Genomic DNA, 16179 nt, shown 5'->3' on the forward strand with positions numbered 1-16179 from the left:
CTTGGCCTCCCTGTGGCCCCCTGCCCACACAGGTGGGTTTGGTGACCACCTTGCTTAGTGCCACCATGAGCTCCAGAGGGGCCCTCTGGGTCCCTGGTAAGGGGGGAGCAGGAGCTGATGATGGAGCTCTGTGCCCAGTCACATGGGGAGGATGTCTCACTTACGGGGGGGGTCTCAAGTCTTATGGGGAGGGGGTTGTCCAGTCCAATGATGGGTGCCCAATCTCATGGGAGGAGGGGTTGTGTAATCCAATCCCATTGGGAAGGTCTCAGTTCCAGGAAGGTAAATCAGTTACATGTGAGAGTCTCGAGGCCATTAACGGGGGGGGGGGGGGGGGTGGAAATCTCAATCCCATACAGAGGGGCCCAGATCCCTGGGTGGGGACTCATTCCATGAAGGGGTATAATGTCCTCTATCCCATTGGAAGGGTCCCAAAAATGAAATGGAGGAAGGATGCTCTTGCCCCGTCCTGTTTGCCACACTGTTGGGGTCCCCCCCTGTATTCAGGGTCTTCCCCCTCTCTATTTTTTGTCTCCCAGAGGAACACGGTGCCACTAGAATGATGTCCCACCTGGCCAGGAAGAGTCCAGGCACCTCCTGCCACAGGGCATGAACATTGGGGTATGGGGGATAGGGTGGGAACATGGGGGACACATGGGGAACACTGGGGACACACAGGAGACATGAGGAGATTGTGGGATACATGGAGGGACAGGTGGGACATGAGGGACACATGAGGGACCCTGGGGTCATGTGGGTACATGAGGGGGGGACATGGGGACACAGCATGGCAATGAGGGTACTGTGTCCATCGGGAAGGGCAGTGTTAGAAATTATGCAACTCCTAAAATTTTTAACTAACTTTAGTCAGGGGTCTTTGCCCAGGGGGAAGGCAATGGAAGTTTCTTTTCAAGAGACTCTGTTCCCCGGGCAAGGCATGACAAGCTTGACATCTCAATGGACTGGGAGGTGCCAGAGGATGCTCAAGAGAGAAGTGACCATCCACACCCAAACATTCTTCCTGGTGTGTCAGAGACATTTGGTCTGAGAAAAGATCAATAAGAGAATGAAGAATGAGGACCTAAAGAGCATTGAAGGCAAAGGGATCAATAACCAGTTGGAAACCAGATACAACAAGCTGTGTAACTTGTGGCCAATGAAGGTTGAACCAATGAATTTTTCTGGGTTTTGACTGTGTAAGTATGTGAAAAATCTAGTAAAGAACCCTGTGTGATGGAATGGTTTTCCCTGCACAACACAGGCAATGTGTGGATGAAATTATCTCTGTTGCACATTCTGGCCAGAACAACATCCTGGCCAGAATGAAGAAATGCCTTAATTCTCTTAAACTAGAAATGTTGTTGGACAGTTTTTGTTTTTCCTGCAGTTTTGGTGACAGCAGGACAGTGCCTCCATGTCCCTCCATATCCCCCCATATCACCTGAGTGTCCTTTTCCCCCAGATGGATTTTATGGACAGCTGCAACCCTCAGCTGACCCCCACTGGCCATAGGGAGGCACTAGGAGCTACTGGGGCCATGCTGGGAGCAACTGGGATCACAACTAGGGTAACTAGTTGTGGAGTTGTGCTTTTAGGTTCCACTGTATGTATGTTCAAAATGGTTTATCCCTCTGTACCCCCCTTGTGCCTTTTTGGTTCATCCCAGGTTTTCCCATCAGCACCTGTGTCTCCATCAATCCCAAAAACCCTGACTCAGGCCCCTGACCCTGCCCAGGTGACTTGTCCATCCTTCCCCTTTGTCTGGAAGCTTCTGCCGGGGTCACTGGGTGACTGGACAATGGCCTGGGGTCCCTCCCCTCCTCCCTGCTAAATGGATACCTCGGCTGTCCTTCCCTCAGAGGGCCACGCCCATGTCTTCTCCCATTGGCTGATTGGGTTTTCCCGCCCACCCTATATCAGGGCCTGCTCGAGGCCCAGAGTTCACTCTCTTCTGGGACCTCTTTGAGTGATGTTGGGCTCTGGGGCTCTCCTCGGAGTCACAATAAATCTTGGCCCTACCTCCAGAAGGGTGTCGCCTCCTTCCTTCCTTGCCGGTGGGATCAGCAGTGTCCTCGGACCCACGAAGGCACTCTCTAAAGCCCAGCTGGGTTCAGCAGGGAGTGCCTCTTGCTGCCTTATCGCCCCGAAAACAGCTAGCCGGGGCTAGCAAGAGATCTGCTCTTGCCAATTTGGAACAAGACACAGCAGGTAACTAGGATCATACAGGGAACAAATGCTGGAGAGTAACAGGGAGAAAGGGGATTCATACTGGGAGTAAATAGGAGCAACTGGGACCACACTGGGATCATGTTGTTATCATAGTGGGAATAACTAGGATCATACAGGGTATGACTGGTATCATACTGGAGGTGACTGGGAAGCACTGAGACCAGGGCCAGAAGGATCCAGCAAACTCCAGGCCTTGTTGCTGGGACATCCCTGGAAGAGATTCCCTGGGGGGAACCAATGGCACAGACAGGAAACAGGCACTGGGAACAACCAGGGCTTGGGAAAGGCAGGTATTGCCTAACTTACGTGATCTGCTGCTGTGCCCAGGTGGCCCCGGTGGGTGTTGGACATGTGTGGGCGTGTCTGCCTGAAGCTCAGCAAAGTCTTTGGCACTGTCTCCATCTCCCTGCCTCTCTTGGAGCACCTGCAGCTCACAGCTGGGACAGGTGCCTCTCGCTGGGAACAGCTGGCTGGTGGCCAAGGAGGGGTGGGAATGGGGCCACAGCCAGCTGGGGCTGGGCACTGCTGGGGTTCCCCAGGGCTGTTGGGGCCGGTCCTGTTCAACATCTGGCCTGGGTGGACCACTAGGAGCAACTGGAAGGCTTGATGGGGTCAAATGAGGAGTGTGGTGGCCCACTGGGAAAACTGGGGGTAAACTGGGAGGTCTTGCAATGCCCTCAAGAGACCCCAAAGCCCACCTGGGCCACCATGGGTTCACTAATGCCCCAATCTGCTTCTCCCAATGGGTTTCATGGACAGTTGTAATCCTTGGCTGACCCCCACTGCGTACTGGGAGGCACAGGGAGCTACTGGGACCATGTTGGGAGCCAACTGAAAACACACTGGGAGCAAATGGAAGATGCTGGAACCATGTTGAGGGTACTGGGACCAGAACTGGGGCAACTAGGATCATACAGGAGGGAACTACTTGGAATCATGCTGGGTTCATACTGGGAGTGTCTGGAACCACACTGGGGACAACTGGTATCATACTGGGAGTAACTGGAATCATAGTGGGAACATTCTAGTAGGGACAGGAATTGACTGGGACCATTGGGGGTGTGACAGGGATCATACTGGGAGTCGTTGTGTGTCGGAACCCAACGTGTCCCTCAGACACTCTTGGATGTTCCGGGCCTAGGGTAGAAGCCTCTGAGACCCTGGCAGGCGGCCAGGAACTTCTGTGGTCTTGAGTCTGACCTATGGAACAATTTACTAACTTTGCAGGACGTACGACCGCTGCGCCTGCATCTCCCGCCTTCTCATTGGTTCCCTTTGCCTTCACAGTCCCCCCCGCTCTCTCTGGCGCCGCGGGCTGTTGCAAACTGCCCGCCGCCGCTGCTGTGAGAGACGGCTCCCCCTCCTCTTTGGGTTCTGCACTCTTATCTGCACCCTCTCCCGCTGGTGCTGCTGCAGCCCCCCCCGCTGTGAGTGTAGGCTCGGGGTATTCCCGATCTCCTCCCTCACTGAGGGTGACAACTATCCCCGGCTGATCTGTAACTGATTGAGGGGTTTCTGCATCGGAGGACCCTAGAGATTCTGGGGGCTCAGGGGAATCTGAGGACCTGTGGGAATCTGGGGACCCTGGATGTGCTGGAAAATCGTCCCCTTGCTTTTTCACGGGAAGTGGTTCTGCTTCTTCTTGATCTGTGGTGAAGAGAGCTGCCCCATGCTGCTGGCTGGGCAATTCTCTTTGTGCTCCTCTAGGAGCCTGAGCTATTGGTGTAAATCATGGTGAGATGACTTCATCAACCTTTTTAGTCTCTCACCATTGTGGAGGGAGCTTTTGAAGATAGCATTTTATATCCTTATAGGATTTCTAGTTCTTCTACTTGTTCTGCTGTGCATTTTTCTATGCATTCGGCGGGTCATAGACAAAGTGGCAAGACAGGTCTTCTTAGTGCAAACAGGAGGGGGAGATGTCGGAACCCAAGGTGTCCCTCAGACACTCTTGGATGTTCCGGGCCCAGGGCAGAAGCCTCTGAGACCCTGGCAGGTGGCCAGGAACCCCTGTGGTCTTGAGTCTGACCCATGGAACAATTTACCAACCTTGCAGGAAGAACAAGAAATCACAAAAGTTTAGATATTATAATAGAAGTAGTCACAAAGTGAAAGGTAGGATTTTTGAGTGCTGTACAGGGGGGTTTTAGGCCTTGTACAGAGGGGTCTGAGTTTTGTACATGGGGGTCAGAGGTTCTAAGATAGAGGGATTTGGGCGTGCCCTGTCCTCCTCCTTTCTTCTTCCTATTCCCCATGTTCTTGGTGGTGTTGGCACTCACAGATTGGTTTAGAGTAGAAAGTCACTGTTCAACATAAGTAATAGGCATTGGGGAAAAACTATAAACACCTAATACGTAATGTGTGATATAAAAGATGGCACCAGCCCCTCGAGAGACAGAGAGAGACAGAGACAGAGAGAGACAGAGACAGAGAAGAGACAGAGACGGGGACAGAGACAGAGACAGAGACAGAGACAGAGAAGAAGACGAAGAGAGACGCAGAGGGAGAAGAAATCAGGGACAATGTCAGGGAGTCTGTGTGCCTTGAGATAACATGCAATAAACTGCCTTGAGACCAGACGACTGAAGACTACTGAGTCTTTCTTTGAAGGCACGGGTTGGAGGAGAGACTTTACCACCACCCGGAGTCACCCCAATCTGGGGGAAGACTCCGGCAGTTGTGATCATACTGGACTCACTCTGGGAGTGACTGGAAAGCACTAGAATCATATTGCAGGGGACTGGAATCATATTGAGATCATTCTGGGAGTAACTGGAACCATGCAGATGACCGAAAACAACAGGAACCACACTAGGAGTGACTGGGATCAGACTGGGACGATAACAGAGATTACCCTGGGAGCACCAAGGTGCAGGGTGCCCAGGGTGGGGTCATGCAGATTTATGCTAATGAGCCCTCGGCCACTACGGCACCAATGAGTCACGGAGTCTTGCAGCGCAGAGCAGTCGTGCACCACGATTGGCACGCGGAGGGAATTGACGTCACGAGCAGCACCGCGGTGGCGGGAGATTTGAACAACATGGCTGCCGCAGGAGGCTTGAACAGCGTGACCGCTACAGGAGGTTTGAATAACGTGGCAGCAGCGGTAGGTTTGAACAGCGCAGCTGCGGTGGGAATTTTGAACAGTGTGGTGGCAGCAGGAGGTTAGAACAGTGCGGCGGCAATGGGAAGTTTGAACAGCGCAGCCACTGCAGGAGGTTAGAACAATGCGGCTGCCACAGGAGGTTCCCGCGGCGGATCCCGGGCATTACGTCACTGGTGAGGAGAGGGAGGGGAGGCTTGGAGGGACCTGTGAGTGACATAGGGGGGCCCGGACACCTAAGTCCACCTTGACTCCCCCTTCCCCGGCCATCAGATCTCCTCCAGCCCTGCTGGACACCTGGACTCGCCCTGACCCTGCGGTAGACTCAGCCACACCATGCCCCGCCCCAAACCCACCCCCCGACTGTGCAATGGTCCCCCAGCCCCCCCTTTGCCCCGGCTGCAGGCATGCAGTGAGTGAGGGGTGGGGGACTCTCTTTATTGACACCCTCTATGGACCTCCCACATCGAGCCCCTTTTAGGCCCCCCTCCAGAGCACTCCTATGGACTCCCCCACTGTTGTCCTCCGCCCCCAGCCTGTGCCCTAGATACCCCTATATGCTTCCATCACCTATAGTTACTCCACACTCCCTGTCCCCTATAGCTCCCTATTGCGGGTAAACCAGGACTCCTGAACAACTGACCTGTATGATCAAGCAGAAGCCGTTTATTCTTTACATTACACACACTTTTATAGATTCTACAAACGACTAAGATCACACTTCTTGATTGGTGCCTTTGTCTTGTTCCCTTATTCTCTGCCTCCATTTCTCAGCGTCCATGATTTGTTACCGTGCAGGTGTTCTATAGTTCTCTGTTGTGGCAAGCACATTTCTCTCTCTCTCAGGATTTTTCATTGAGGTGCACAGAGAGAAATGAAAGAGAAAACAATTTATATTTCTGCTCCTTGTTTTTCTCTTGTGGAATGTGTTTGGAGAATTGTTTACTAGAGTGAACACTTGGTTGGATCATGGTGGATTGTTTGGGCATGATGGCCAATCAGATCCACCTGTGTCTGGACTCTGGAGAACAGGGTCACGAGTTGGGAGTTAGTTAGATATGGTAGAGAAAGTAGCATGTAGTTTCTAGTATCCTCTTTTATATAGTATATTAATGTATTATAGCATAATTATAATAAAGAAATCATTCAACCTTCTGAACTGGAGTTAGACATCATCATCCTTCCCATTGGGTTTGCCAGCATCTACAACACTCTGTTATCTAGTGCTTGTCATCCTGGTATGCAGTTTCTCACCTTCTTCATTCTTATTTTAGCACAGTTTATGTCTTAGTAACCTTGATGAATTCCACAGTGCCCTGAGAAAATTCTGATAAGAACAGTTACAAGCGGCATGGCTCGTGCACACTGAGGCCTAAGTTGTTCAGATACATTGCTACAGCCCCCTACACCCTGTTCCTCATAACCCCCCATACTCCCTGTCCCCTATAACTTCCCTATATCGGCCATCACTGTAGCTCCTTATAGATCCCTCACACCTGCAATGTCCCCCCAGACCTTACAGATCCCTTATAACCCCCACAGCTTCCCCCTGTCCCCTGGCCCCCTATAGCCCCCCATAGAGCTCCCTGTGTTCCACCAGGCCCTATAGATCTCCTACACCCGCCATGCTCCTTCAGAGCCCCCAGCTGTGCCCCCCAGGCCAAACAAAACCCCTAAACCCCCCACAGACCCCCATCCAATGCCCCTGCAGGGCACCGCCCAGGTCAGCGGGCATTGCAGGAGATCCACAGGTACCAGAGCAGCACCCACCTGCTGCTGCACCCCAGCCCCTTCGCCCGCCTGGTGAGAACCCCCCACATCCCAAAATGAACATTCCTAGGCCCTAAAATCCCCAGACACTCCGATTTCCTCCATGGAACTCCCAAACTCCCCTGGGACCACACAGATCATCTCAGATACCCATAAAATCTACTTTGGGACCCCAAACCCCTCCAGGACCTCCCCCCCAGTTTCACCCCAGAACCTCCAACATGGTCTGGTATCTTCCAAACCACTCTGGATCCCCTCTCCTGGGATCCCCAAATCCATCCCAGAACACTCCAGATCTGTCGGAGTCCAGGACATCCCTCTGGCTGCCCTGGCTGTCTTGAGACCCTGGCAGGGGGCTGGGAGACCTTGGCAAGAAGTCAAAAACACTTGTGGCTTTGATTTTAGCCCGTAAGAGAGGCTGCCAACTCTATATGAGGAATTACAAGCCAAAAGGATTTGAGTAGTGTAATAGGTGAATTGATACAGGGTGGAAAAGTAAAATTTTGGGGTTTTTAGAATGTGATTCAGGAGTACAAGATGGAGGAATCTGGGCATGTCCTAGCCGTCTTGTCCTTCATGTCTTGATGTGATGGTGACACTTTTCTATTGGTTTAAGGTAGAGAAACACTGTCTGACATAGGTGACGGGTGTTGGCACAAAATTGTAAACATACTACACGTAGTCTTGAGTATATAATGTGGGAGCTGCCCGAGGCTCGAGGCAAGCTGCTATGGCTTCTTTACTAGACAGACCTCGGCAGGTCAGAGAAAAAATGTTATAGATAAGGAAAAATAAACAACCTTGAAAACTCGACCTCACGCATTCCAGACTTCTTCAGCTGCACGGGTTAGGGAACAAGGACTTTTATGATTTCGGGGTCATTCCAAGCAAAGCAAACCCCATCACAGATCAACCCTTTTGGACCCTGCAGCCTCCTCCAGAGCCTTCAAATCCACTCTGGGACCCTTCAGCTCCCCACAGGACTCTCCCAAATACCCACTGAGACCCTTCAAGCAATCCACAGGACGCCTTAAAATCCAACCCCAAATCCACCCTAGGCCCCCTGAAATCCAACCTGGAACCCTCCAACCTCCCCTTGGGCCCCCTCCCAAAAACCCGTTGGGACCCTCCAACCCCCTACAGACCCACCAAGTTACTCCCCACCACCCCAAATCACCTCCTGGGACTCCTCAGGACCACCCTCTTCCCTCAGGGCCCCCACTCAACCCTGTTCCAGCGCTCCCCATGTCCTTGTTCTCCCTGTCCTCATGACATAGTGGGCCTGTCCTCTCCCAACATCCTTGCATATCCCCTGCTGGATCAGTCCATGTCTCACAAACGGGATGGGACCCTGACTGGTTGCAGACTTAGGATTTATTATCTGTCCGTATCATACAAGCAAAAAGCAAGAGACACAGAGAAATAACAACATCCACGCAAATCCAGATCAGAGGCAAGATGGCAGCTTATACAATGCCTTTTTCTACATATTCTTTGAACCAATAGCATAAAAGAAAAGGTGTGAAGTCATTATACTCTAACCAATAAGAAAAGGACCCATGTGGGTTTAATATTAACAAAAGGACTTCTATGAACCTCAAACAATACACAATAATTCATTATTTAAGATCAAAATTTTTCTATCTTTGCAAAGCATCTATCTAGGACTTTTCACATCTTGAACTATCAATAAGTTCTTGTTCTTTCTTGTTCCTTATGATAAATATAAATCTATTCACTTGGTTCTTAGCTTCCTAGCTTCCCATGAGAAAATTTTGAAATTTCCCAGCCTTTCTCAGCTTTATGTCTACTTTCTGGGGCCTTTTTGCACTTTCTAAAGTCTTTTACCTTTTTTATATTCCTACAATTCCCTCTCTCTTTTTCAACCCAAAATAAACCATCTTTGACTTGTCACTTATTTACTACCTTGCATTACATAGCTTCACTACTGTATATATTTCTTACCCTAGGAAAAAATGTTATAAACTTTCTATAAGAAGGCACTTTTTTTTTTTTTTTTTTACTTTAAGCTCTATCACTTTAAGTTAAAGCATTATCAATGCTGTGTAAAATAAGGTTTAGTATCTGCAACAGGTTTTGATAAATCTCAACCTTTCCAAGGTCTTAATTCAAAGGCTAAATTTGTGAGTGACTCTAATTCAATTGCTTCTGTGGGATTTTGTGAACTTTCTACAATTCCCCTTTCTGCATTTTTCTCTTGGACAACAAAAACTTCTTTGATGAGTCTGTCCGTAATTTGTCGTCAACAATGAAGTACACAAGGTATTATCATCAGTATCAATACCACAACTATCAACAAAATTCCACCTAACTTGCAAAGTTGCCTCAACCAAGAAGACAAGCCTCACCCATTGAACAAATTGTCTAACCATGTTTCCTTGTTTTTAACCTCAGATGTCAAGTCTTTAAGCTTTTGTATACTTTTGTGAATGGATTCAGAATGATCAGACAAATTCATGCAACACATTCCCTTGAATTTCTCACAACCATGTCCATGTGCCAATAAAAGAAAATCAATTGCTGCCCGATTTTGGAGTGTGGCCTGTTGGACACTGCTGATGCCAGTCAGCATGTCACTGAGCGCACTGGATGTGGCATTAGTTTGCTTCCTCAGCCAACATCCAATCCTATCTGTCTCAATGCTGCATCTGAAGTAATTCCAGGTAAAAAGAAGCTTGCTGAAATCCTTTGTGCCTTTTTCCATGGACTGAAATCACTATTGCAATTTTCTGGGTATATATGAATAGATCTTTTGTCCCTTCTTGTCCTTTCTGAAACTGCTTTAGCACTAGGTGCTATCACAGTGAGCGTGCCAATGCTACATGGCCCGCCTTCAAGGTATGATGGAATGCCTTGCCATGCTCTATCTCCACAAATGAAACAATAACCTTTTGGTAATTTCCATGGATACTGGTCAACCCCAAATTTTCCATCCACATTGTATGAGTAATTACACCAAAAACTTGAATTTCTATATTCATGGTAAGAGGGAGTAACATTGTACTTTGGAGAATTATTTTTTTGCCAATTGGTTCCTGAAAATGTGACACAGAAATCCATTGTCAAGGAACCAAGGATCTCCAATTCTTGGGGTTCTGAATTTGCTTTGAGGAGTTGTCTGGTCCCGAGACTCCAATTCCTTGTGGGATTGCTTCCATTAGCAATCTCACCTGGCTTGCTATTAAGTAGCTTTTTCGTCAAAGGATCATAGTATAGAGGTATCAGCCAATTTTTCAGTGGCACACCAACTAGACAAGTAGAAGAAGGCTTTTTCTGGATTTGAGTGAGACATACATATGGTATCTGATCCTGCAGCCTTGGCTAATGTGACCCAGACATTTGTTTTTGGTTGTTGCACAGGAAAATCTGCATTACAAAAAGCAAGCTAAGCTAGAAAACACAAAGTGAACTGATTTTCCTCCATATCTTTTTCGTTGAGCTACACTTTGGCAAAATAATTTTCCATATATCTCAACTTTCAAACTGTATTTTTTTGAGAATTTAGAATGTCAATTTTTTAGAATACAGTGACAATAATAAATCCTTCTTTTTCACATTTTTGCCAAAAGAGCTCTACGAAATAAACCCTTCACACATTTATCATTAACATTAAATTGAAGTTCACCGATTCCACAGGTGACACAGGAACACCAGGCATGACCCATAGTCTCTCTGTTCAGCTCACATCTGCGTGCTCGCTTCTTCACTTTTGGGCTTGTTAGCGTGTTCTGATGTGCAATATGGTTTGACATTCTTTGCTGGACCCCACTTTGGTCCTCCAGCACCTGTAGAAATACAAGTATACCCTTTGCCCCAAGTTATTAGTCGGAAAGGACCTTCAAATTGTCCTGTCTCAGAGCTTCTAATTAAAACAAGAGGATTTTCTTTCAGTTTTGCCTGTGTGTTATTTGCAAAATGCCTAAAAATTGGTGGATCAAGTTCTGCAAAAGAACTGTTAAAAAAATTATAAACATATAAAGCTTTACTTAATCTCATCTGTGGTATCACCTCTACTCACCCCTTCGGTTGATCTAAATGTGTGATGTGTCCTTTTAATGTGTGATGTGTCCTTTCAACAATTGCTTGACCTGTGGGGGAGTGAGGAATACAAAAGGTGTGATGAACACTCCAATCCATTAGGAATGTTGCCACCTTTTGAGATATATATGTGGGGCCATTGTCTGTTTTCACTTCCTGGGGTACACCCAATGAAGCAAATGCTTGCAAAAAATGTTGACAGGCATGATTACCTGTTCCTCCTGTGTGGACAGAGGCAAAAACTGCACCTGAACACGAATCTACCAAAACATGAATATTTTTAAATTTCCCAAAGAAGGGTATTTAGTGATGTCTGTTTGCCATAATTGCAGACTTTGCAAACCCCGTGGATTAACAGCTCCTGTAGAAACAGGGGGTTGCACAAGCTGACAATCAGGGCAACTGCTAATGATAGCTTTAGCTTGGGATTTAGAGATACGAAACGTCCGCACAAGTGCTTGTGCATTTTGATGAGAAAAGGCATGACTCAATTTTGCTTGCTTAAAAATGTTTGGCAATGTGTTTGAGACAATCATGGTCCTTTTATCTGCTCTTGCATTTCCTTCTGCCAAAAATCTTGGTAGACAAATGAGCCCTAATATGAGAAACAAAATATAGGTTAGTTCTGTGTTGCAAAATTTTATGAAGACATGAAAACCAGTGATATAAATCATCATTACTAACATCTTTTAAAACTGATCCCTCTATTCTTTTAATTACATTAGCAACATAGGCAGAATCTGTAATTAAGTTGAAAGGCTCTGAAAATAACTGAAAAGCTCTAACAGCAGCCAGTTCAACTATCTGAGGAGAACCTTCTGCCATTTGAATATCTGATTCCCATTTGAATATCTGATTTTTTTGTTGTTTGATTTAACCATACAATCACAGATTTATGTGTTTTTCCTGACCCATCAGTGAAGAGCGTTATAGCACTCAAAGGCTCTTCACTTAGCAAAGGCTTTTCTCTGAAACTCAATTTTGCTTGTAATAATTTGTGACCTGGATAATGAATAGAACAAACACCTGAAAAATTTAACACTGCATTTTGCAAATCATCTGAATTTTGCAATGCCCAATCTAAATAATCTTTTTTCAAAGGTAAATATATAACTGCAAAATCTTTGCCTGCCAAGACTAATATTCTTGTCCTGGCCTTAATTACAATTTGTGCTGTCATCTCCAGGGTTGTAGAAATCGTCTTTGGAGACTTGTAGGGAAGAAAAACCCATTCCATTATTAACAAAGGATCTATCTCAGATGGATGTCATTGAAAAATGAGGCCATAAAGTTGCAGCTTCTGTCCCAAAACTGTGAGAAAGAAAGATTTCTCTGGAGCACGATGGGCTTGTCTTCTTTAGAAAGTTTCAGTGACCTTTTTTATGGTGAGTTGAGCTTCAGGTGTTAAGGTCCTGGGAGATTTAATGTCACAGTCTCCCCTCAGTAGATCAAAAAGTGGAGCAAGTTCATCATTGGTAATTTCCAAAATAGGTCTAATCCAGTTAATTTCCCCTAAAAGTTGCTGCAAATCTTGCAAAGTGTTGATGTTGACTCAAAGTTGTATCTTCTATGGTGAAATTGTCTGTTCTGTCATATTCTATCCCAGATATTTCCAGGGTGGGATTTCTTGTATCTTTGATGTAGAAATTTCCAGTCCAGCCTTTTGGATTGAAGCATGACCCTTTAGCAATTGAAGCACGACCCTTTAGCAGAGTCCAACTGAACAGCAGCAAGAGTTTTTTGCAAAAAGTTTTGTTTGTTCCTCAATTGCTTTTCCCAATTTATCACCCAATTTGTCTCTCAGTGAATCATGAGATTTAGCAATTTCCTCTCCAAGGACATTAGCCTGTACTGTAGCAAGATACTGTGGCATGACAATTCTACTGCAAACTGAAAGCATCTGAGGAACAGTTGGAGGCTGCTTGGGTAATGCAGAAGTAATTCTTTTACAATCATCATTCACATTTACAAATGCTAGGTTTTGAAGAATACAAGAATGAGCTGCATTATCAGGGCATTGTCTTTCAATAGCCTGTGTTAACCTATCTAAATATGCACCATATGATTCATCTGCTTTGTGTTATGGTTGAATATGCTTTAAGAGGAGTACCTATTGATTCAACAGAAACCAAAGCCTTTCTTGCAGCCTGTTTAATATCTCTCAACACTGATCTAGGCAAAGAGACAGCCTGTGTTTCTGGTTTATCATATGGCAGCTCGCCAGACAACTCAGCTTCTGTAAATCTTTCATAAGCACCACCCACATATCCTTCCCTTAAAACCTTAATAGATTTCTTCCACTGGAGTTCCCATAACATAAATCGTGAATTAGTTACAATCAGACTCGCCACATTGCAACAATCAGTTGGCGTGAGTTCATAAGAGTTAAAAATACTTTTTAACACATTATTAAAATAAGGAGAGTAAATTCCACTTTCTTTCAAGGCCAGCCTTAACTCTTTGATCTCATAATGCGATAGTGATTCATACTTAGGCCTTCTATCATCCCTCCCATAAGAAACTGGCATTGCTAAAATTTGTTCATTTAAAAACTTAAAATCACTTTCTTTCAAAAGATTCTGCCTTATTTTTTTCCAGTCAGTTGTTGCAACATCTTGTTCTGAGCTAGCCAGATTATTGTCATAGCAACCCTGCTCAGAGAGAAAGCCTTCTTGGTTTCCAACCACAGTTCTGGGCTTTCTGCCCAAAGAAGTCTCAGTTTGGTTACTTTGTATTTTGTTACCATAGCAACCATTGGTCCCAGCTTTCTCAACTTCTTGATGTCCTTCTCTGGTTCCAGACATCCTTGTGTCCTGCCACCTTCAGAGGCTTCATGGATTGGTTGTTCCCTGTGCCCCTCCCACCGTGCTGGCACTGTCCCTCCTGTCAAATCGGGGTGTCCCCAGGGGAATGTCCCCATGTTCCCATGGTTGAGGGTGTTCCCAAGATATTCCTAGAGTGGTGCTTCCCCCCTGCCTCCCACCTGGGGTCTCCACAGGGTGTCCCCATCATGGTGTTCCCACATCCACCCTCCCCAGTGTATCCTCAGGTGTTCCTGTACCCTGTGTTCCTGTCCCTGGGGTGTCCCCAAAGTGTCTCCAGGGTGACAACAAGGGTGTCCCCAGGTCCCTGGGATGTCCCCAGGGCAGTGTCTCCATGTCTCCAGGGTGTCACCATGGTGGTGGCCCCAGCCCAGGATGTCCTCAATGCCCCCATATCCCCTCCATGTTGTCCTAATGTCCCCGCACTCCCTGTAACCCTAATGCCCCCATGTGCCCCCCTCCCTGCACCCCCTCTGCTGCAGGTGCGGGACCTCTGCCTGCTCTTCACCCGTGGGGTGGATTACAGCTGGCAGCGCATGGCCCTGCTGGCGCTGCAGGAGGGAGGGGTCAGAGGGCCCAGGCGTGGTGGAGGGGGTTCAGAGAGGGGCTGGAGGAGTCCTATGGGTCCTCTAGGGGTATCCAGGGGACTAGGGGGGTGGGGAGGGGGCTGAGGGGGATCTCATGCGTGCTGAGAAGGGACATGGGGGTTGGGGGTTCTGTGGATGCTGCAGGGGGGTCTGTGGGTGCCGGGGGTGTCACTAGGGGGCTGGGGAGGCTCAGGAAAGTCTCTTTGGGTGCTTGGATGAGGCTGAGAGGGTTGTTGGGTGTGTGTGATGGGAGCTGAGGTGGAGTCTAGGAGGGTCTCCACTGGCTGGGGGGGGCAGTTTATGGGTTCTTGGACACGGTTCCATGGATGTTGAGAGGGCCTCTGGGAGACCTCTGGGTGGTGGGGGTGGTCCCAGGGTCTGTCGGGGACTGGGGATGGGTCACTGCGTGTTGGTCTCCCTTCACACATTTACAGGCATGGGGTGTTTCAGTCCCCCCAGTCGCCCGTGGGTGGGTTTGGAGGAACCCTGCCCCCGGGTGTGTGTTTTGGGGGGGTCTCTGCCCGGGGGGGGAGCTGTGGAGGTTGGGGCATGCTGGGGGGCTTTGGGGACCCCCCCTCAGGTTTTAGGACACAGGCAGAGGAGGCCTTCATAGTGCGGATGCTGGAAGACGTGTACCTGTGCTCACTGCACGCCCGTTGAGTCACCCGGTTCCCCAAGGATCTGCAGCTGTCCGATGCCTGCGAGGAGCTGAGGGGGGGCATCTGAATGGCGACCCCCCTGACACCCTGCACAGACTCAACCCCCCCAGACCCCTGTACCAGGACCCCACCCTGGGGCTCTCTCCTGACAGTCTCACACCCCTAATTTTACTGGGACCTCCTATGGTACCATCATGCTGAGACACCCCCTCATGGGGTCCCCAAGCTGGGGCCCTATCCTGACATGCCCAATCTGGTTTAGGATCCACTTCCCCAAGACCCCCCACGTGGACCCACCCAATGACTTCCCCCTATTGGACTCCCACCTCAGGATCCCCAGCAACCCCTTCAGGGACCCATCCCAGGGTGGAGGTCCCCTTCCTTAGTTCAGCACCCATCAGAATACTGAGGAGCCCTACCCATGATCCCCCTGGAATCCCCCTCACCAGAATGCCAGTCCCAAGGAAACCTACCCAGGACCACCTTACTGGAGACCGTCCCAGTTCTGCTGCACTACAATAAATTAATAAATGTTTGTGACCCCTAGGTGCTGTTGCTGGGGAGGATGGAGGGGATTTGAAGGTGAGGCACCTCAGGGGGGAACTCTGGAGGGGAGGAGAACCCACAGGGAGGAGAGTTCTGAGAATATTTTGTGTATGGACACCTGGGAAGGGGGCCAGGAAGGTCTTGGGGCCTAAGGGGTTCCATATATAGTGGTGGTGGTCACCTAGGGGGCAGCGCTTAGGGAATTCGCTTTTTGAGCAAGGGTCTAGGCTTTAGGGGCAGTGCTTAGAGGTGGTTTGAAAGTGGGTAGGGCTGCCTGTGGGAGGCAGGGCTTAGTACCTCCTTGAGGGCGAGAGTCTGGAGGTCCCCATCCAAGGATGGAGCTCTGGGGGTGAGGCTTCAACGGGATCCCCTCTATGGGGCAGGGCTTGGGGGCCACACTTGGG

The 16179-nt window shown here is 48.5% G+C and overlaps 1 protein-coding gene across 1 annotated transcript; it reads left to right on the forward strand.

Moving 5' to 3' along the window:
- The first annotated feature begins 5654 nt into the window (after positions 1-5654).
- On the forward strand, positions 5655-15615 carry LOC128818489 (histone H3-like centromeric protein A). The gene is given in 6 exon segments (XM_053997888.1): positions 5655-5744; positions 7044-7135; positions 14466-14549; positions 15171-15258; positions 15261-15345; positions 15492-15615. Coding segments are annotated over 6 exon segments (549 nt in total). The 5' UTR covers positions 5655-5668.
- Positions 15616-16179: the final 564 nt, after the last annotated feature.

This window comes from Vidua macroura, chromosome 24 (genome assembly GCF_024509145.1).
Source record: "Vidua macroura isolate BioBank_ID:100142 chromosome 24, ASM2450914v1, whole genome shotgun sequence".
In the NCBI taxonomy this organism is placed as follows: Eukaryota; Metazoa; Chordata; class Aves; order Passeriformes; family Viduidae; genus Vidua; species Vidua macroura.